Source organism: Anabrus simplex, chromosome 8, assembly GCF_040414725.1.
Source record: "Anabrus simplex isolate iqAnaSimp1 chromosome 8, ASM4041472v1, whole genome shotgun sequence".
Classification (NCBI taxonomy): domain Eukaryota; kingdom Metazoa; phylum Arthropoda; class Insecta; order Orthoptera; family Tettigoniidae; genus Anabrus; species Anabrus simplex.
This window is the reverse complement of record NC_090272.1, coordinates 232,378,953-232,401,329: the sequence shown is the minus strand read 5'-3', so window position 1 is coordinate 232,401,329 and position 22,377 is coordinate 232,378,953. Positions and strand designations below refer to the sequence as shown.

Here is a 22,377-nt window from a genome sequence, read left to right as displayed (position 1 = left end):
AACCAAGCGACCGCTGCTCAGTCCGAAGGTTACGAGGTGTCGTGTGGTCAGCACGACGAATCCTCTCGGCCGTTATTCTTGCCTTTCTAGACCGGGGCCACTATCTCACACCGTCAGATAGCTCCTCAATTCTAATCACGTAAACTGAGTGGACCTCGAACCAGCCCTCAGGTCCAGGTAAAAATCCCTGACCTGGCCGGGAATCGAACCCGGGGCCTCCGAGTTTATTTTAACTCAGCTAAACGTAAACGATAAAAGTGGGAATATCAAGAACAGGCACGGTGTGTATAACACCAAGAAACTCAGAAATAAATTGCGAGAATATGAATTTGAGAAATGATGCCACTCGAGAACCAGAGGTCAGGGAGTGTGTCTGTACAAGGCGTTCTCTCCTACAAACCGCTAGGTTAAAAATCACAACGGCCTTTCTGGCACGGAATGGAGAAAAGACCCCACAGTAAGATTTGAAACACACTCCGACTAAGCAGACGAAGCAGACAGAGGAAAGAAGTATATCTACCTGCCTACAGTACCGTATTATTAGAGTAAATACGAACTGGACGACGTAGAAATGAGGTTTGCGAGAGGGACAGTCCCTGGTAAAGACCTTCAACATCAGTTCCAAGGAGTTCATCGACTGGGGGCAGAAAGCGCTCAGGGGCTCGCTTTTGATACCCAGACACCAGTTATATTGTTTTATTCTCGAATGAAATTGTTTTTTTGTGTATTCATTGTGTTAGCCAGCCTCCGAGTGGAGATTTTGAAAATTAAAAAGGTAGGTTTAACGAAAAGCTATCTTATAGTAATTTACTGCTTACTTGTGCTTTGCTTCGTAAACTACAATACATTTAACTTGCTCCTACTTTCACCAAGATCGGGCGAGTTGGCCGTGCGGTTAGGGGCGCGCAGCTGTGAGCTTACATCCGGGAGATAGTGGGTTCGAGCCCCACTGTCGGTAGTCTTGAAGATGGTTTTCCGTGGTTTCCCATTTTCACACCAGGCAAATGCTGGAGCTGTAACTAATTATGGCCACGGCCACTTCCTTCCCATTCCTACCTTTCCTATCCCACCATCGCCCCACCATTTGCCCCGTGTGAAAATGGGAAACCACGGAAAACCATCTTCGGGGCTGCCGACAGTGGGGTTCGAACCTACTATCTCCCGAATACTAGATAAGCGACTGCAGCTATCGAGTTCGAATGCAAGCTCACAGCTGCGCACCCCTAACGGCACGGCCAACTCGCTGGGTGTTTGTATTTCTGTACTTTTGTGTCAGCACGATTACATGAGCAGATGGTACTTTTATCGAAGCCTATCCTCCTTTCTTTAAGTTCATAAAATACAAAAAAACATGACGTTTTGCTCTAGAAGTAGCATAACATTCTCCTTCAAACGTAGACGTGACGCTTACATGACATTAGCTGCCTGGGAGACTGATTATCGAGTAGGGGTGTTTCAGTCGCCTTGACAAAGAATACTGCAATGTATTCGAAACGTCGGCAAACTGTACGCAATGTACAGAAAATAAAAACACGGTTGAACCCGGAAGAAGAACTAAAGAACTCCTTCATACTTGTTCATGAACATGTTAAACTACTAAAAGAATAAATGCCTCTTTGTACATTGTATTTCATGGCAACCTTTAAAGTAATATATTTTCCTAGCACACGGGGAATTACAAAGCATTTTTATGCAAACGCCGTGTAATGTACTAGGGTAGAATGAAATCAGGTCAATTTTTCGCGTTATCAAATTCCTAATAGAGGTAGAAAAATGTGCAGAATGTAATCATGTTACTAAAACGTCTTGCAGTGGCGCAATAGCTATAAATATTATTTTCTGTTTAACATTCGTCTTTTTTCTTGGACGGAGGAAAGTATTTTTGAGTACACTATTAATAAACTCACTGTTTAAAACTTACAATTCAATTGAAGATTATTTATTAAACACAGGAGACATATTTATATTGAAGATTACATATTGAGATTTCTGTGAAGATTACTTCAAGTAAGATTTATTTACAATTTAACACTGCTTAATGTAAAGGATAACATAGTAGCATTAAAGAAATGTTAAATGTATGTCAAATTGTTGAATGAAAAAGAAAGAGGAAACAGGATATTTGCACTATTATGTATATATATGAATGTTTGTTTTTATGTCTCGAATGGACCAAAACACTACTGGACCTATTTCGCTGGAAATTTCACAATTTGTTCTTATTACTCCTGGGAGGGTTTAGGAAGTGGTTTGAACGAAATCTGATGGATAGTTCGGGACAGGGAGTGAGAGGGGTGAAAAAAAAGAAAATAGGGGAATGTAAGTAAACCGCATGACAAGCTTGATTAGTGGGTTGCCTAACCAACAGTATGTAAAGATTTAAAAATGGCGTTTTGCTTCTAGTGTCGGGAGTGTCCGAGGACATGTTCGGCTCGCCAGGTGCAGGTCTTCTGATTTGACTACCGTAGGCGACCTGCGCGTCGTGATGAGGATGAAATGATGATAAAGACAACACGTACACCCAGCCCCCGAGCCAGGGAAATTAACCAATGATGGGTAAAATTCCAGACCCTGTCGGGAATTGAACCCGGGACCCCTGTGACCAAAGGCCAGCACGCTAACCATTTAGCCATGGAGCCGGACTATGTAAAAATTATGATGTGTTTCTTAAAACTTATATTCTTCTTCTTCTTTTTCTATAAAGGGTAAATAGAAATGAAAATTCCAAGTTCAGTCCCCATGGCACAGGGGGTGAGAAATGTGTATGTAGCTCTCAAACTAGAAACCCCTAAAGGAAGGGGTGAAATGTAAAACTCCGAAAAATGGCCGATATTAGTGGCGAGTTCATAGCCTTTGGGGTAGTTGAGATGAACTGTGACACTCTGGATGCCGTTTGAGCCAAAGTTCATTCCCAATCGGGATGGGGGTTAGAAGGGGTGAAATATTAAGATAACAGAAAACGACCAATATTAAAGGTGAACACGATGTATGTTAATAAATATAGTATTTCTTTTTCATTTAATTAAACGGTTTAGAAACATCTAACGCGGCCACCTGCTGGTATACGTCTAAGCAGGTACTTGTGAAAGTCACTCAGTTATGTTCTCTGCACTCGTACACAAATGCGATATTCGTTTGGAGGCTATCAGCCACCTAGAATGGGCCAGTTGCATAAGTAAGGGGAGCAAGTTTCACTTGGCAGATGTGGAAGATGTACTTTTGGTCTGAATTTACATCATCTTTGGATTTAAATAAGTGAAAATTCCCTTCAACAGGCTCAAATGATGTGACCGGAAGGTCTACACAATATCTTTGTCTTATAGGTCCTGAAAATTCACTGAATCTTGCAGTTTCACCATTTAAGAGATAACGCATGAAGCAAACTTATGAGCCTCTGAAGTTCTTGTTCCAGCAACACAACAAACCTCCCTCTATGAGCGGTGTTACTTGCAGTTCCATCACACATTCTTCATGCTAATGTTATTATCATTAAGACAGATAACTATGCTTTTTTTATAGCTAGAGACGAACCAGATGTGGGTGGAGTTGTTGAGCCAGTTTCCTCTAATAAGCAGATCAGCTCCTCTCGTATAGTTCTTCGGAATACGTTTCTTCCATTCTTCTTCTTCTTCTTTTTTTTGCTATTTGCTTTACGTCACACCGACACAGATATGTCTTATGGCGACGATGGCAAGGAAGCGGCCGTGACCTTAAGGTTCAGCTCCAGCATTTGCCTGGTGTGAAAATGGGAAACCACGGAAAACCATCTTCAGGGCTGGCGACAGTGGGGTTCGAACCCACTATCTACCGATTACTGGATACTGGCCGCACTTAAGCGACTGCAGCTATCGAGCTCGGTCATTCTTTTCTTGGACTGTAGTTTTATCCTTTCGACCATCAAAATATGTAGTTTTAGGAAACACCACATCTCTCAATGATTCATTTTCAGGATTCTGAATAGGGCTGAGCTTAACCCGACTTTTACTTCGTTCTCTTCTAAACTTCATTCTGTCAGTTCTTATCTTCGTTTGTAACTTTTAGTACCGCACTAATACGACCTTGAGTTGACCTAAAACAGATGTCTCAAAATATGGCAAAAATAAACGAAATCATAGACCGTGGACTTCCTACAACTTTATTTAAATAGGTACCATACACAAGACTGCAAAATATAGAACAAAAAAGTAGGACTCGAGACATCATTCGAAAAGACTGAGATAATGGTAGTAGATCTACTAGTAATATATCACACAACAGTAAATAACAGGAAACTAAAAATAGTGAAACAATTTAAATACCTAGGAGAAATTATAACATACAACCCGGACGAGAAACCTGCATTGCAAGAAGGAACTAACAAAATGATGAAAGCTCAAACACTAACAAACGTATTCCCATGGTTCACAAAGGTGTAAGAAGGTGTAGGGGTGAATGGATGGACAGTGAAATGATCAGAGTTAAGTTAAAGCACTCAATTTTGATATTTTATTTCTTTCCTTCTTTTAGTTTAAAATTTGACAGATACTCTGAATAAGCAACAATAAATAACAGTTAACAATGAGCTCGTTAGCTCCCACGAAAACAATGACTTAAAGTCAACAATGAGGCACAATAGAGAAAATTATTGACACAATAACTTGCAAGTGTTGAGCAGTCTACCTCAAAACAGGTACAAGAGCATGTTTGCTGCACTCATTTTCATTCTAGGAGATTGCACTCCAAAAGTTACCGCAGTCCACAAGCTTCTAACACAATTATAAACTTCAACTGTATTTACTGTATTTTCTGCTCGACACAGTCGTCTATAAATAATCACAATTTTAACAGGGGCAATGAGTGCCCATTCTAAATGGCCTTAACGTACAAAATAAAAGGTTTAAGACAATCGGTCATGAAGAAAAGGCTAGGGGGCGAAACACTTGCTCTCCTTTAGAAAAACTCTTAAAACCCTAAATGGGCTAACGGCCCGAAGTTGGAGAGGCTAACCTATACTACAGAGGGGTGACTAGATGCGAAATATTAAGTACCAAAACAGTGTGCAGAGCTTAGAGGTTTAGAAAATCTTAGTTGACCCCATAGCAATGGGAATTAACAGAGAATGAACACCCTCGGTTCCCCTAAATTACACGTTTCCCCCCTGGGGTTTGAACAAAGTCCTCAGACTTGCCGAAAATTTACATTTAAACAGTGGATTAGAATTTTACATTAAGAAAAGGAGTTTGAAACCTTCCCCTCAAGTTAACTGCCTGGAGCTATCACATGTTAGAACATGTCTGCCATTACCTTGAGTTGTTGGGCCTTCTGACGACGGCAAGGCTGCCCCTGCCTCCTACATATGTCGTACACACACACTAGAGCGCAGCGATGATGACAATACGGCCCTAAAGCGCCCGGCTTTTATAGCAACTCAGAAGGACAAGTTCGAGAACTCTCTTGAGCTAAACACTCCCAATTTTAATTGGCTAGAGAAATATACACAAAATTTCTGATTGGTTAGTAACTAAGGAAGAAGGAAGCCAAAACAATCTACAAACACTTAAGATTTACAAACACTGAAAATTCCCTTTAAAGGCTAACTGTCCGTAATCCCGCCAGAGGGGGCACGTAGCCCGATAGTAGAGACATCTAATGGTTAAAGGTCCAAGTATCTTGTGGTACATAGTTTAGGATTCACAGCACAGATGGCCTTCTAGAAGGCGCGCAGTTCAACGGGGCGAAGAAGGTGTATATCCCGCTACAGTCTACATACAATAAAACTGTCCATCAATCAAAACAAAATTAAAACATTACAAGACGGTGGTTCAAACAGAGGTGACATACGGCAGTGAAACTCTTTTTAAAGTCATTCAGAGAAACATAATCGACAACATCCTAAAAGTAGAGAGAAGAATAGCTAGAACACGCATAAATGAAAAATATCAAAACGATGGACAATGGTGGGTAGTGCTAAATGAAGTGGTGTACAGAGAACTGGAGCACTGTTCGGAAGAAAAGGACTCGCCCCCCCCCCCCTTGGGTCAAATTATGAGGACACCAGAAACCAATTACCAAGAAGAATTATAGAGAAACTCCGGAATCTGAAGCAACAAGTAGGATGGATTAGGGAAATCAGAGAGGATATGGAAGAACTAGAAATGATTCTGGATGATTTGCAAAACAAAACAGAAAAATTGAGGAAACTGAAGAATGTTAAAATAAGATTCAAACCAAAAATAGACAAACAACATACAATGAAAAGGATATTCACAGACGAGAAACGACAGAAAAGATTAGAACGAATTAAAACCTACTGAGCAATTCAGAAAGAAAATTTATCGAAGAAGATGACCAGAAAATGATTGTCTCAAGTGGTCCAATGGGGCCGTAAAAGCAGAATAAGAAACCATATACACTACAAAATGTAGGCCATAATAGGTCATCTAATGGTGTGTCCACACCAAGATGTTTTCGTTAACTTTGTTAATAAACATTGTTAATGAACAATGTTCATGAACAATTCTGTCTGTTAAACAAAATAGCGTGTTCATTAACTTTTCGAGCATGTTGATAAAATTTCTTTAACTTTTGTGAATGAAAATTTTCATTAACATTTCGTGTCTTGGTTAACATTTCGGTTCGCACATGCGCAAAGACGCAATTAGAAGACGTAAATTCGTAGCGCGCAATACAATACAGTACTTTTTTTTTATTTTTCGAAATCGCCTGTCGAATCGCAAGCAACTCGTACACACCATACAAATACATAAGTGAAGTGTAGGAGTATTTCTCTTACATGATCCTTGGTAGAAGTCACCAGTCGCTAGGAATCTTCAAGTTATACTTAGCCTAACATTAATGGAGACGACATTCCGATAATTTGTATCATTTCTTGCAATTTCAGGCCCAATTACTGTCAACAAGAAGTGAAAGTCTTGTAGGGACATTCTCAGAAAGTTTTGAAAGCCTGCTGCATCATGAATTAAAAGTTCTGACAAAGGCCTAAGTGTCCTCTCCAAACTCAATTCTAAACGCTTTTCCAATATTTTTCTTTGCCACACTTTGCGTCTGCCCTCGTCTCTAATTGCACTCATTAAAATAATGAAAGCTGCAGCTGTTTAAGTATTCCTATCCATTGTAACCTCACAAACAGTATTTTGGTGTGGACACAATGTTAAAGAAGTTTGTTAACAAAAGTTTTTTAACATCTTGAGAAATGTTTTCGTTAACATTGTTTATTAACTTTGGTGTGGACTAACCATAATACTGTACACCGCTCACAACAGCTAGCTCGTGCACGAGGTGCGGCTCGTCTGTGAATGGGACCCAGATTAGGATCTCGTTTGTGGAACTGGACTAGTAGATCGGTAATGAAACAGAGACGCGAGGTATGCTATGTGATGTAACGCGTCGCTCTTTGTACTTCATCTTAAAGCAACAATCACCACTTCTTTAGATTTGTCAGGTAACGATTCTCAGAATTTTCACCACTTCTATAAGAACTTATCTTATCTCACGAGTTCAAACATCCAGAAGAATGAATGATCCACCCACCTTCCAGCCACCCAAATTCTGGCCCATGGGTCGTTTGCCAGTAGTAAGGGTTTGATCAATTGTAAAATAATAAACGTAATTGTTATAAAAAAACGGAACGTACGGGTCGTTGACGATATCACTTGACTTCTCTTTGGACCCATCCTACGTCTAGAAAAAACCAAAACCAAACCCCACGGCACTTAACGCCCTTGAAAGGGCCTTGGCCTGCCCAGCGACCGCTGCTCAGCCCAAAGGCCTGCAGATTATGAGTGGTCGTGTGGTCAGCACGACGCATCCTCTCGGCCGTTATTCTGGGATTTCGAGACCGGGGCCGCCATCTCACCGTCAAATGGCTCCTCAATTCTAATCACGTAGGCTGAGTGGACCTCAAACCACCCCTCAGGTCGAGAGAAAAATCCCTGACCTGGCCGGGAATCGAACGCGGGGTCTCCGGGTGAGAGGCAGGCACGCTACCCCTACACCACGGGGCGGGCCATCCTGCGTCTACCTGTCCATAATAGTGCAGGGAGCTCAAATGACAAGTGTCTGCAATCCTACAGCACTGAAGAATTCTTTACTATAGACTATAAAAAATGTTCCTAGTTCTCTGAAGTGCACCTGGAACATGGTGGTGGTGATTATTGTTTTAAGAGGAAGTACAACTAGGCAACCATCCTCTATTTAACACTAATCAGAGGGAAATAATGGAAGGGATCCGACACTTCGAAGAATGAAGATATCGGCCAAAGGAAGGCAAGGGCCACGAAGGGCGTGAAAATGAAAGACTCCCTAGCCCTCGCAAACCTAATAGCGTCGGGGTCAGAAAATAACAAGAGTTGACCAAGGGAGGTCAGATAGGATAGATGAAAGTGAGGAGCCTGACACAAGTAAGTGGAAGCAATGCCAGGACTCAGCTTAGGGCCTCGTGGTCGCCAACCCACGCTCCAAAGTTCAGAGCCCCTGAGGCCCCTTTCAGTCGCCTCTTACGACAGGCAGGGGATACCGTGGGTGTTATTCTACCGCCCCCACCCACAGGGGGTACCTGGAACATGATCCACATGCGCTGCCTCATAACCATGGCCCGGATTTTGATGACCTGATAAATGCCCAAAATGGTCTAAAGAACGACCTAAAAATAATAAGACAATGACTCTAAAACAGTAAAAAAAATATGATCCAAAATTTGAACGAAGTTGTTCGTTTACTGAAAAGCGTGAAAAGTCCGCAGCCTGTTTCCAGTCATTCGACCGGGTCAGGAACTGATGAATGAAGCGCTCGTCTAGCGGCGAGGATAGGAATTGTGCCGTCTGCCGAAGTCTGTCGCACTCCTCTGGGGCAATGATTGATCACTGACGGATGAAATGAAATTGGAGAGTGTTGCTGGAATGAAAGCTGAAAGGGAAAACCGGAAAACCCGGCGAAAATCCTGTCCAGCCTTCGATTTGTCCAGCACAAGTCTCACATGGTGTGACCTGGATTTGAATCACGGAGCCCAGAGGTGAGAAGCTGGAGTGCTGCCACCTGAGCCACAATTATTATTATTATTATTATTATTATTATTATTATTATTATTATTATTATTATTATTACTACCACAGTCGTTCTTACAAAAACACTCTACGCATTAACTACCATATCAAAGACATCGAGAAACAGAGAAGACAGATACTGAGGAAAATATTTGGTCCAAAGATTCAAAATCGTATCTAGATCCGCAAAAGCTCAGAAGAACTGTATTCGCTGACTGAACGACTCACCTCTCTTGCACGGAAAATACGTATGAAGATCTACGGTCACAACACGAATGTATGACTCTCGCTTAACCAAGAAAATCTTCCACATCATCAACGGAACCCGACAATCCAAAGTACGCTGGCTGGTAGACACCCAAAGAGACCTCACAGAAATCAATATTGACCACTAACAACTACACTCGGTCTACATACAGGCAGAAAATCAATACACATAACTTCATACCCAAGAATCCAACAGGAAGGAATTTAAAACTCAAAAGCACATGGACGCAAGAAAGAAGACAGGCCCGAAATCAAAGGATGAGGAAGTTTTGGGAGGATAAGAAGGTAAAAAGGACAAGAAAAGCAGCGCTAGGTAATGGTTATGCGTGCTCCTTAGAGTGCGAAACATAATAATAATAATAATAATAATAATAATAATAATAATAATAATAATAATAATAATAATAATAATAATAATAATAGCCTAATCATAATAATAATAATAATAATAATAATAATAATGAAAATAATACCAGTCCTTTAGGTATTGCCTGCATTTCTTCCAGTAAATAAATGAATGTCCGCCTCTGTGGTGTAGTGGTTAGTGTGATTAACTGCCACCCCCGGAGGCCCGGGTTCGATTCCCGGCTCTGCCACGAAATTTGAAAAGTGGTACGAGGGCTGGAACGGAGTCCACTCAGCCTCGGGAGGTCAACTGAGTAGAGGTGGGTTCGATTCCTCCCTCAGCCATCCTGGAAGTGGTTTTCCGTGGTTTCCCACTTCTCCTCCAGGCAAATGCCGGGATGGTACCTAACTTAAGGCCACGGCCGCTTCCTACCCTCTTCCTTGTCTATCCCTTCCAATCTTCCCATCCCCCACCAAGGCCCCTGTTCAGTATAGCAGGTGAGGCCGCCTGGGCGAGGTACTGATCATTCTCCCCAGTTGTATCCCCCGATCCGATGTCTGAAGCTCCAGGACACTGCCCTTGAGGCGGTAGAGGTGGGATCCTTCGCTAAGTCCGAGGGAAAAGCCAACCCTGGACAATAAACTGATAAAGTAAGTAAATAAATGAATACCTGGATGCTATAGTTACAGAAAATGTCTGAAAAAATATAATTACTGGCTTACCTAACACAATATCGAATTTCAACAAAAACCTCATGGTCCAACAGCTCCGAAGGGCCTTGGCCTACCAAGCGACCGCTGTTCAGTCCTAAGGCCTGCAGATTACGAGGTGTCATGCGGTCCTCTCGGCCGTTATTCTTGGCTTTCTAGACCGGGGCCGCCATGTCATCGGCAAATACCTCTTGACTTGTAATCACGTTGTCTGAGTGCTCCTCGAACCAGCCCTCAGATCCAGGTAAAGATCCCTGACCTAGGCGGGAACCGAATCCGAGACCTCCGGGGAAGAGGCAGCACGCTATCCCTACACGGCAGGGCCGGCTATAACATTGGGACAATGCATTTTGTGTTTTCCTTATTTATACGGCACTAATTAAAGGCCCATGCATTTTTTTACATGAAGTATGAATAACTTTGTCTGGAGTATAAATAATAAAATAATGGTGGGTAATTTATCAAATACAGACAGTCGACATTTCTCAGAAAAATTTAACATTTACAGTTATAATTATTTTATTCAATCAGTTTACTCTCACGTGGTTTTCCCCTCGACTCAACGAGGGATCCCACCTCCAGCGCCTCAAGTTCTTTTATATTAGGATTTTTTTTGAACCCCCTGAACACAGTCTTGTAAGGCCATGTTTAAATTACTTTTAACCGAAGTGTTAGAGTTTATAAAACATTCAGTTACTAGAATCGTATCTTGTGATGGTAATTTGTAAAACTCAAGAGTTACTGTTCACTACCGAAGTCTAAGGAATTCTCTTATCGACATATCGACTTGAGCGGAAATGGTTAAAACATAATATTGTTGAAACAAAATTCCATTTGATAGGCTATGGATCGTTTCAAACATTTAAAATAACACTGACATTGTTGATATCATTACCTGTCAACACGATGTAAAAAGTAAATTTCCAACACCTTTCGCAATAAACTTTTCATTTTGAATTGCGTATAGCATTTCTCATCTGCTGGAAAGATCAAATCGTTGACGTTTTATTTTCGAAATGTAGTGTAACTGAGAAATGAGGTTCCTATTCATGGCAATAAATAATAAACATATGTCCAATTTGATTTTAAACAACGAATTCATGTTTAACACAAGCATTTCCATATTATAATAACGTCATACTATACCGCCACAAGGTGTTCAAGAACCAACTTCTGTCTGCTTTATCAACGACTGTTTGAAAAATAAATATTAGAAATATGAGAGAAAGCCGCCACCTCCGGCACTGGCCCCACCATGTAAGAGCACTTCCCATCAGTGGTGTACGTAGATATTCATCACGTGAAGAGGACGGGAGGGGAGATTTTGAGACTGGTTATTTAAATGCATTTTACCAGTATTTTTATTATATTATTATTATTATTATTATTATTATTATTATTATTATTATTATTATTATTATTATTATTATTATTATTATTATTATTATTATTATTATTTTTACTGAGATGGTGACCCCGGTTTAGAACACCAAGAATAACGGCCAACAGGATTCGTCGTGCTGACCACACGGCACTTCGTAACCTGCAGGCCTTGGGACCGAGCAGCGGTTGTTTGGTAGGCTAAGGCCCGCCAGCACTGTAGCACCATGGGGTTTGATTATTATTAACTTCTTCTTCTTGTTAATAATAGTTTTTGTTATGATACTCATAACAGCACCTAATACCATGTATGTCAGGTATCGTATCTAAGAACGCTACCCTTCCATACTGAGCCGAACATGCCCTCGGACACTCCCTATACTACTTAATTTCTTTAAAAAAAATCTCAGTTGACGTCAGAAGACTGAATGCGCATGCAAATATACCTAGGAAAAATCCACTAACTTTGTCAGAATCAAACTCAAGACCACTCTAACAAGCTGACATGGTCCCCTAATTTATAGCCACATACACTTCCTTTTTCTTTCTCTCTCTCTTTCTTAATACGTTAACCATCCAGGGTTGGTTTTTCCCTCAGACTCAGCGAGGGATCCCACCTCCACCGCTTCAAGGGCAGTGTCCTGGATCGGGAGACTTTGGATCGGGAATACAACTGGGAAGGAGGACTAGTACCTCGCTCAGCCGGCCTCACCTACTATGTCGAACAGGGGCCTTGTGGGAGAGGCGAAGACTCGTACGGATAAACAAGGAAGAGAGAAGGAAGCGGCCGTGGCCTTATTTTAGGAGAAGTGGGACACTACGGAAAACCACTTCGAAGATGCAGAGATGGGAATCGAACCCCCTCTACCTCCCGAGGCTGAGCGGACCCCGTTCCAGTCCTCGTACCACGTTTCAAATTTCGTGGCAGAGCCGGGATTTGAACCCTGGCCTCCGGGGGTGGTAGCTAATCACACCACAGAGGTGGACAAACACCTTCTAGTGATTAAACAGCCGATTCATACTTCAGACTACACATGCCAACATATTTTACAGCATGCATAACTCACCAATTTGGTCATACATTAAATCAATCAATCCTCCAGACCTGAAGAACGCTGATGCAGGAGTTAGGCTTACAGCTGGTTTCGTGTGTTTCCAGTATCCTTCATACGTTCGTTGTGAGGTGAACAGCGGACAATGGTATGATAGTAAACGGAGTGAAAAATCAGGCTGGAAGTTTCGCCAAGTGGAACAGTCCTCTCAGTTTTAATAAATAATGTTATTGGCTTTACGGTTTTCGGAGACGCCGAAGTACCGGAATATAGTCCCTCAGGAGTTCTTTTACGTGCCAGTAAATCTACCCACGCGAGGATATCGTATTTGAGCACCTTCAAATACCACCGGAGTGAGGCAGGACAAGGTGGGGTCAGCAGGCCAACGCCTCAACCGTCTGAGCCACTCAGCCACCTCACGGGGATCACTGTAAGTCTGTCCAAGGAAAGATCTTCATTGGGGGTAATCATATTAATGAGGTTGTAATTGTAGTATTCTTCGTCAAGGTGACTGAAATACCCCTACTCGATCCGTCTTCCGGGCAGCTAAATCAAGTTCGGGAGACAAAGAATTCTCGAATGTATTCGAAACGTCGGCAAACTGTACAGAAAGCAAAGCAAAGCAAAGTCATCTCCGTACAGGCCATTAAGGCCCTTGGAGAGGTGGAAGGTAAAGGCTTCCACTATCCGCTACCTCGGCACTTGACTGCCAGAGGAAGCTTATGAAGGTAAGTGTATCATTCCCTTCATGGCGTAATTCTCACCTTCACTTCATTCAACATAGCACAATACTTTTCTTTCCTAGGAACTCTACCTATTTTTTGCCGAGAAGTTCACTGACGTACAAGACTCAATGAGATTCTGTGGTAATGAGGTAAGTGGTTATTTCACAAAAAAATGCTTACGGATAATGAACTGTAGCCTGTGCTACGGGATGTGATGGACGTAATAGTTACTAAAGTAATTGGTGAATTGTTAAAAATATTGTAAAATGTAATATTGTGTTCGTCAGGGACTTGAAAACGATTCGTAGGTTTATATATTGCTCTTGTTAATTTACTGATGATAATGAACATGAACAACAATACAGAGACTTAAGATAATAGTTCAGTGCAATGAGCCCCTTTTTCCTACACATGTACGTAGTAGTCAGAAAATACTGTGTATATCATAACATATCATAATGAGAACAAGTTACACATTTATAATGAATGTACCAAGATTTGTGAATTTTTGGACTTTAAAATCGGTAAAAGATCTACGAGGTTTTGCAGTTTAAAATGATTCTACTGAAAAGTTAGCAACATGTTGATGAGTCCCTTCTTTCCCTGTACCCTTCAATTATATTTAGATGACTTGCACCGTGAGTGACTTAAAACTAGTACGCACTCGAATCTCATCGCGATGTAACTGTCATATTACCCCGAGGGTCGATGTAAAACAACTTGTTTTAGGTCGAATTCAAACGCTGTATTTTCAAGTTTTTATCCTCAAAATACAAACCTGGTCAACTCCTCCCCCGACCTACTCAAGGGGAAACTGCGTGTTCCTGTAATAATAATAATAATAATAATAATAATAATAATAATAATAATAATAATAATAATAATAATAATAATAATAATAAATGCTGAGATTATTTAGTCTCTAAATTTATTTTGTTTTCTTTGGTTGTGATCCTGTAGCCTCCGTGGCTCAGGCGGCAGCGCGTCGGCCTCTCACCACTGGGTTACGTGGTTCAAATCTCGGCCACTCCATGTGAGATTTGTGCTGGACAAAGCGGAGGCGGGACAGGTTTCTCTCCGGGTACTCTGGTTTTCTCTGCAAACTTCCATTCCAGCAACACTCTCCCATATCATTTCATTTCATATGTCAGTCATTAATCATTGCCCCAGAGGAGTGCGACAGGTTTCGGCAGCCGGCACAATTCCTATCCTCGCCGCTAGATGGGGGTTTCATTCATTCCATTCATGACCCGGTCAATGACTTGAAAACAGGTTGTAGGTTTTCTATCACTTCACTCAGGAGCAATCACTGATGGTCGTATCATTAATCGTAGCAGATAAGCTGCTATCAGCTACGCGAGTCACTGTACCAGTGAACACTAGGGTAAAATCTGCTCGTTCATTATGTTACACAACGTTTAAGGTGAAGAGCGAGCTCACGGCCTTGATATCCACTGTTATAACTTGGGGCGTGACACCTCCGGCTTCAGTCTGCCTGTCTCCTGCTGATAGCTACAGCGTGAACGATGGCTCCCAAGTACAAGCTCATATACTTCAATCTCAGAGGGCTCGGCGAACCTATTCGGTTCCTCTTTCATTACGGAGGCATTCCTTTTGAAGAAAAACGAATTGAATTTGGAGATTGGCCTAAAGTGAAACATTGTAAGTACCATGTGTCTGCATATATACATATTATAGCCTATATTGTAAGTGAGAACATATCTTCCGGGGATCGATACAGCGTTATCCAATAAGTCTACGAGGCGTGTCTTTTGCCGAGCGTCGTATGATTTCATTAATTTTGGGCTAGAAGTGTTTGAAGTACATACTGCTGTATTAGCGGTATAAAGAATGAAAAGGGAAAATCACTCGGACTGATGTAAACTCGAGAATTTCGGATCTGCAGGCCATCTGTAGTTATCCAAATTAGCTAAGCTTTCTCCTTCTCCAAGAGGATTCAGTTTTGTGATTTTCTCATTTGATGCACTCTTCTTAAATAAATAAATAAATAAATAAATAAATAAATAAATAAATAAATAAATCATTACTAATCTTCATGTAAGGGCTGTGGTCCAGGTGGTAGATATCATAACAGTTCTTTTCCTAGTCTGTTCTTAAAAGATTTGTAGGAAATATATCAAATATTTCCCTTGATAAATCCTTTACTCCTAGTCCTGTACACGAATATTTGCCCCAATTTGTCCTCTTTAACTCCAACTTTATCTTCTTCTTTTTCCTGAACTTCTTCCCAGTTATCAGGAGTCGGCACCAATGCGGATTAGATTCAGTTTTACCGGTGGATGCCCTTCCTGACGCCAACCCCATGGCGAGGAATGTACACTGTAGTGGGTGGTAGTGTGCGGTGTATATGTATTAAGACGATCACAACCTAGAGAAATTAACTGAACATAACGAAATTCCCCGACCCGACCAAGAGCCGAACTCGGAGCCTCACAAACCGAAGGTCACTGTGCCGATAGGATGACCAGATGACCATTACTCAAACAGAGAACTCCGAGGCCTGAAATGTAGGACACTTTAATCCAGCAACAAAATGTTGCTTCGAACACTACCTGTCGTCACATTGCAGGTCATTAAACGAGTTGCTGATTTGTTATAGGGCGGATTTTAAAAAGAATCACATATTAAAGTCATTGATTTGTCTGACGAATATGAGACATTGTCAGCCATACTTCTACTTATCTGCTGAAGTAATGTTTGCCAATAAATCATTCTTGTTCATTTACAAAGCGCAATGCATTCAAAATGTTTCAAATTGTACGGCACAAATAACAAACCTTTCACTCATTCAATGTTTAAATAAATTATTACAAGTGTCAATCCATTAGACACACAGAAGAAATATATACATTTCCATTTTTAAAAGACACTAAAGCGTCAAAGCTCAAATGTAGGTCATTTTCGCGCTTTTTCCGGACTCTCGGACATTGGGTCGAAACGTAGGACATATCGTTAGTTTTCATGACCATTGAGCCAAGAAGCCAGATTTTTCTTCTGATGCAGTGTTCGTAATAATTATTTTAAAGAAAAATAATTCTTCGTACAATCGTAAATATCGGGGCTTTTCTCTTTCAGCCGGAACGCGTTCCAGTAAACTTTTTACGTCCCTAAACATACATTTTATAAATAGGTCTGCTTCAAAAGCCGTGGCCTTAATTAAGGTGTGAAAATGGGAAACCACGGAAAACCATCTTCAGGGCTTCCCAAATGCAAGGTCACAGATGTGCAATCCTAATCGCAGGGCTATTGTGAATAATGAGTCATTTATAAACGTTTCCACATTTGCATTACCGTAATGTTTATTGTATTATTTCCTTTTTATACTTTCATGCCTTTTTCTTAATTTTTACTTATAATCGTTACATTCTACAAAAAATAAATTTTACTCGTAACTTTCTTCTTGGAATAACATTGTAATTGTTACATTCCAGTAATCAACAGGCTATGTATCACATGGAAGTAGAAACAGTTAACGTTTTCAGTTCTACTACAGCAGAACCTGTAGCTTCACCAGTGAGGTACTTTCTTACTTCTCCACAAATTCCGAAGACATCAAACTTATCCTACAATATCCATCACTGTTAGGGATTTTTAAAATTAAACACAAGTATCCTTGTGGAGCGTTTCTTTAGAGAATGCAAAGATGTAATTTCCCCGAAGAGGTCAAGGCTTAGCGATAGAAATTTTAAGACTCAGTTATTTGGTAAATGACAATTGATCCCCAAAGGTAGAAAATTGACAGTACACTCTTTGCGGCAGTGTAAGGATTTAGGAATCGATTCATCCTTGGCGAATTAGTTATGATAATCGAGGCCGATATTGTTCGTTATGCTTCCAGTTGCGGATCTTCAAAACCAATGCCTAGGATTTACTTTTCTAGACACTGTTTAAAAATACGATGTGGATACTGCTCAATCAATCAATCAATCAATCAATCAATCAATCAATCAATCAATCAATCAATCAATCAATCAATCAATCAATCAATCAATCAATCAATCAATCAATCAATCAATCAATCAATCAATCAATCAATCAATCAATCAATCAATCAATCAATCAATCAATCAATCAATCAATCAATCAATCAATCAATCAATCAATCAATCAATCAATCAATCAATCAATCAATCAATCAATCAATCAATCAATCAATCAATCAATCAATCAATCAATCACCACTGATCTTCATTTAGGACGGTGGAAATTTATTGAACATCTAGCTTGGTAAATTATTCCAGTCCATAACTCCTCTTTCTATAAATGAAAGGGTGATAATCTGATAAAGATTAAGGCGAAAACATTGAAGACGATCAAGATAAACAACTAATAGTAAATGTCTCACACAATGATCCTATGATTTTAAAAAATGAAGTAACTTTGTATGTATATTATTTTTTCCTTGCGAATTTTGGGATTATCCCAGCCCCATGCAAATATATATATATCGGCGATTACCTTATGACTGGCATTGTGTAGAGTAATTGTAATTTTACTGTTTACTTGTTGAAAACGCAATTTGTAATTGTAACTGAATAAAATATTCCTCAGGTACCGTTAACTGTGATTCAGGCTAATTACGTTTATCTTGCACTTTTCCTACCACTGCCCATTAGTCAGAAGTAAAACAAGGAGAGATTCAAAAGCATAGTATATTTTGATTGTCTGGTGAAGATGGTAGAGTTATGGTAGATTCATAAATTTTATTAAAGCCTTGATCGTAATACCGTACATGTTCGCTATCTAGATGTTAGGCCTTTTGAAGTAATAATAATAATACTAGTGATGATTTTCTCACAGGGAGGGATATAACATAATTACCTAATCACCACTGCACTGTCGCACAAGACACTGGAATCATACTCTAATTGGGTCTTACCGCAGACTTATTGCTTTACATCCTTACTAAAAACCAAACCCCATGGCACTACAGCCCTTAAAGGGCCTTGGCCTACCAAGCGACCGCTGCTCAGCCCGAAAGCCTGCAGATTACGAGGTGTCGTGTGGTCAACACGACGAATCCTCTCGGCCGTTATTCTTGGCTTTCTAGACCGGGGCCGCTATCTCACCGTCAGATAGCTCCTCAATTCTAATCACGTAGGCTGAGTAGACCTCGAACCAGCCCTCAGGTCCAGGTAAAAATCCCTGACCTGGCCGGGAATCGAACCCGGGGCCTCCGGGTAAGAGGCAGGCACGCTACCCCTACACCACGGGGGCCGGCACATCCTTACTAAAACCCCTAAATACCCCCATAACCATATCAAGAAATCAGTAATCATTATTTACAACCGAGTTAATGTGATCACCACAACGAAGATCTTTTCTTTCGTTATACGGTATTAACACACAAGTACTTACAGGTACCATCAACACAGTAATTAAAACTGAGAGGAGTTTTCTTGTTTTGGCGTGTGGCCTGGTGCAGGTCTTCCGATTTGACGCCATATGTGCGACCTGCGCGTCTCTGAGAATGGGGCCCTACCTACGATGAGTTCTAATGTTTAAGACACTGAGCTCGATAGCTGCAGTCGTTTAAATGCGGCCAGTATCCAGTATTCGGGAGATAGTAGGTTCGAACCCCACTGTCGGCAGCCCTGAAAATGGTTTTCCGTAGTTTACAATTTTCACACCAGGCAAATGCTGGGGCTGTACCTTAATTAAGGCCACGGCCGCTTCCTTCCCACTCCTAGCCCTTCCCTGTCCCATCGTCGCCGTAAGACCTATCTGTGTCGGTGCGACGTAAAGCAACTAGCAAAAAAAAAAAAAAAAGTTTAAGACAACATATAAAACCTAGCCCCCGAGCCATCGGAATTAACCAAGTAAGGTTTAAATCCCTGACCCTGCCGGGAATCGAACCCGGGATCTCTTGGACCAAAGGCCAGCATGGAGCCGGACTTCCTCTTGGTGAAACTTGTAACCTGACCAGCTGCTCTCCATCTCCAGCACTGTTCAGGTCTCTTTGTAGTCAGCGTAATTTATTTACTATTCTATACAATATAACATCATCTGCACATCTTTACGCAAATCGTATATAAATATACCTCGTACATAAGAAAGTATAAAGGTTCAATGGTACTGTCTTGTGGACCGGGCGAGTTGGCCGTGCGCGTAGAGGCGCGCGGCTGTGAGCTTGCATCCGGGAGATAGTAGGTTCGAATCCCACTATCGGCAGCCCTGAAGATGGTTTTCCGTGGTTTCCCATTTTCACACCAGGCAAATGCTGGGGCTGTACCTTAATTAAGGCCACGGCCGATTCCTTCCAACTCCTAGGCCTTTCCTATCCCATCGTCGCCATAAGACCTATCTGTGTCGGTGCGACGTAAAGCCCCTAGCAAAAAAAAAAAAAAAAACTGTCTTGTGGGAACTCCCTCTTAACTGTTACAGAATCAGATAATGCTTCACCTACTTTAATGTTCTCACTAGGACCTTTTTAAGGGGCGCACTGCCCTACCCCCTTTAAGCCCCATTCACAATGCAAACGTAACGTAAACTTAAAATTACCGTTAACTTAGAAGTTTACGGCCATGTTATCTAATGGAACCATTCACAATGCGCCGACGTAAACTTAACTGCGAGTCCGTAAAATTAAGAGATTGCAAACTCCAAGCTCTTGGCGGTTAATTTTACGTTAAGTTTAAGAACCAGCCAATCAGAGCAGACGTAAACATTGTATTTTGTGCGTGATATAATGACTTCTTTCGACAAAACGCTTGTAAATCTCTTTCAAAATAATCTTTGTGTGTATGTATGATAAAAGGAAAAAGAATTACAAAGACGCTGTGCCGAAAGAGAATATGTGGAAATAAATATGCTGTAGCAATGAAATCTGATGGTAAATGGCGGCCGGGCGAGTGACAATCCCTGTCATAAATAAAACCAGTTAAAACAGTGTCCCTGTATATTTCTTAACATTATGACAGACTACTAGTTTACGAAAACGATATCAACAAAAAAATAGATCCAAACATCTCATCGGGGTATGATAGATGTGTCGGTCAAGGAGACCTTACATTTCTTTTTATTAGAAAAGGGGAAGCAAATCGTAAGAAAGGCAAACAGTTCAGGTTTCATCCGCGAGTACAAAACGAACTGATGAGGGGCATTTCTTACAGGAGATTACCGACATCGCGCTGAGATAACCTTTGATTCAAGGGATGAACCAATTTTCTGCACTGTTGTTTAGATCGCCTTTTCAGGTACCGGTACACAGCTCCCAGGAGCAAACCAATAGATGTTTGAAGTAATATGAATTCCGCTACCACGTTGTTTGATTCCATCGAGGTACTGAAATATAAAACTGCGAGATAGGCCAAAACCCGACATCCGTGCTAAATAACATGGCTGCTGTGTAGTCTTTATGTTAATGTTACGTTCCTCCATTGTGAATACCACAAATTTTACGTTAATTTTACTGGTACGTTACGTCGTTAAGTTTACGGTTACGTTTGCATTGTGAATGGGGCCTTACAGGCCACCCGGCCATCATAACCTAGATACTATGTGCTAGTTGAAATGACGTATGGCTTTTAGTGCCGGGAGTGTCCGAGGACAAATTCATAATATGAATCAGTGGCGTGCACTGAACACCATCTATGCCAGCGCTGTTGGGGTAAATAACTTTGTATTTACATGTTCTTAATATTCCTTAGAACGCGTTTTATAATCTTTAAAAAACGGCGAACATCTAAGCCAACCCAAGCACAGCTGTCTCGACAATCCGTTCGCACTACCGCAGTTCAGCTTCTCCAGCGAGCTGGGTTTCTCTGCCGGCGCGAAAAAAAGTTACCCCAGCGAAATTTAACTCGCTTGGTTGACGCATGCACTTGAAGCTTCCTTGTCCTAGGTACGGGGCGGGACTGTGGGCCCTCCCCGGACAGCAATTTACGGCGACAAGCCAGCTAGCTTAGGGGAGGGGTGTTAGTTCTAACACTTGGCACTCGAAGTGTTCAGCGTCATACACTAGAGGCTACAAGAAAAATATCAACATGTTAACAGTAAAGCCACTTGCACATCGCCTTGCTAATAAAAACAGAGCTGGTTTATGAAATAAATTGTTATACAGAAGAATATATTTTATTTTTGGATTTCGGCATGTACAAAGTTTTTCGAACAACTCATTGACGGCACGTGTAGAGTATGTGTTCCGATAGCCGCAGAAAAATATTTAGGTTGCCCAGCATGAGCACAGAGCTAATCGCGAAGTACAAGAATTTTGTATTTGGTTTTCTGTGATGGTGGTATATAGTGAATTTTTTGTAGTATTGCTCTTGGATTATAGGTAAATGTTTCGCCAGTTCTGTGCTTCTGTGCCATTCTTCATGAATATATAACGTGTGTTATACGTCATGACAAATACTTTCCCTCGTTTGTCGTTGATGCCTGTATACTCAGTGAACGAGTGAAACTATAAAACTTTGGCGACGGTAAAATGCCAGTTAAATTTTGCTGATTCAGTTTATGCTAGGCTTTTTAAGTTAAAAACAAACAGTCCCCGAGTATTTTTGTGAAAACCATGACCGTACTATCACGAAGCGTCACCGGGTGAAACTGTAAGTACATTGTTTAAAATCTGCTGTAGATTAAGTTATGATGGTGTCGTCACTGCCGTGAATATCAATTTGGAAATATGTGCGAGAGTATGGTTGAAAATATTCTTGCAAGACCTTTCTCAGGTAGACTTTTTCACGAAAAATGCACGCTTATAAAATGGTAATGCTGACTTTAGAGAGTGTAGTGGGGCTACGATTGCTTATACTGTATTAAAAAAAAAAAATTCTTGCAGCTGGGGTAACGAATGTGTTCATCGCACGCCATTGATATGAATACATATTTTAG

At 41.0% G+C, this 22,377-nt stretch overlaps 1 protein-coding gene across 1 annotated transcript in view; it reads left to right on the top strand.

The window, feature by feature from the left end:
• Window positions 1–14,995: 14,995 nt before the first annotated feature.
• The window catches only part of LOC136879039 (glutathione S-transferase-like), a 32,045-nt gene continuing 24,663 nt past the window's right edge, over window positions 14,996–22,377 (top strand). Inside the window, exon 1 of the mRNA XM_067152771.2 lies at window positions 14,996–15,183. Coding sequence (XP_067008872.2) covers window positions 15,048–15,183 — 136 coding nt within the window. The 5' untranslated portion in view covers window positions 14,996–15,047. The remainder of the gene's footprint in view (window positions 15,184–22,377) is intronic.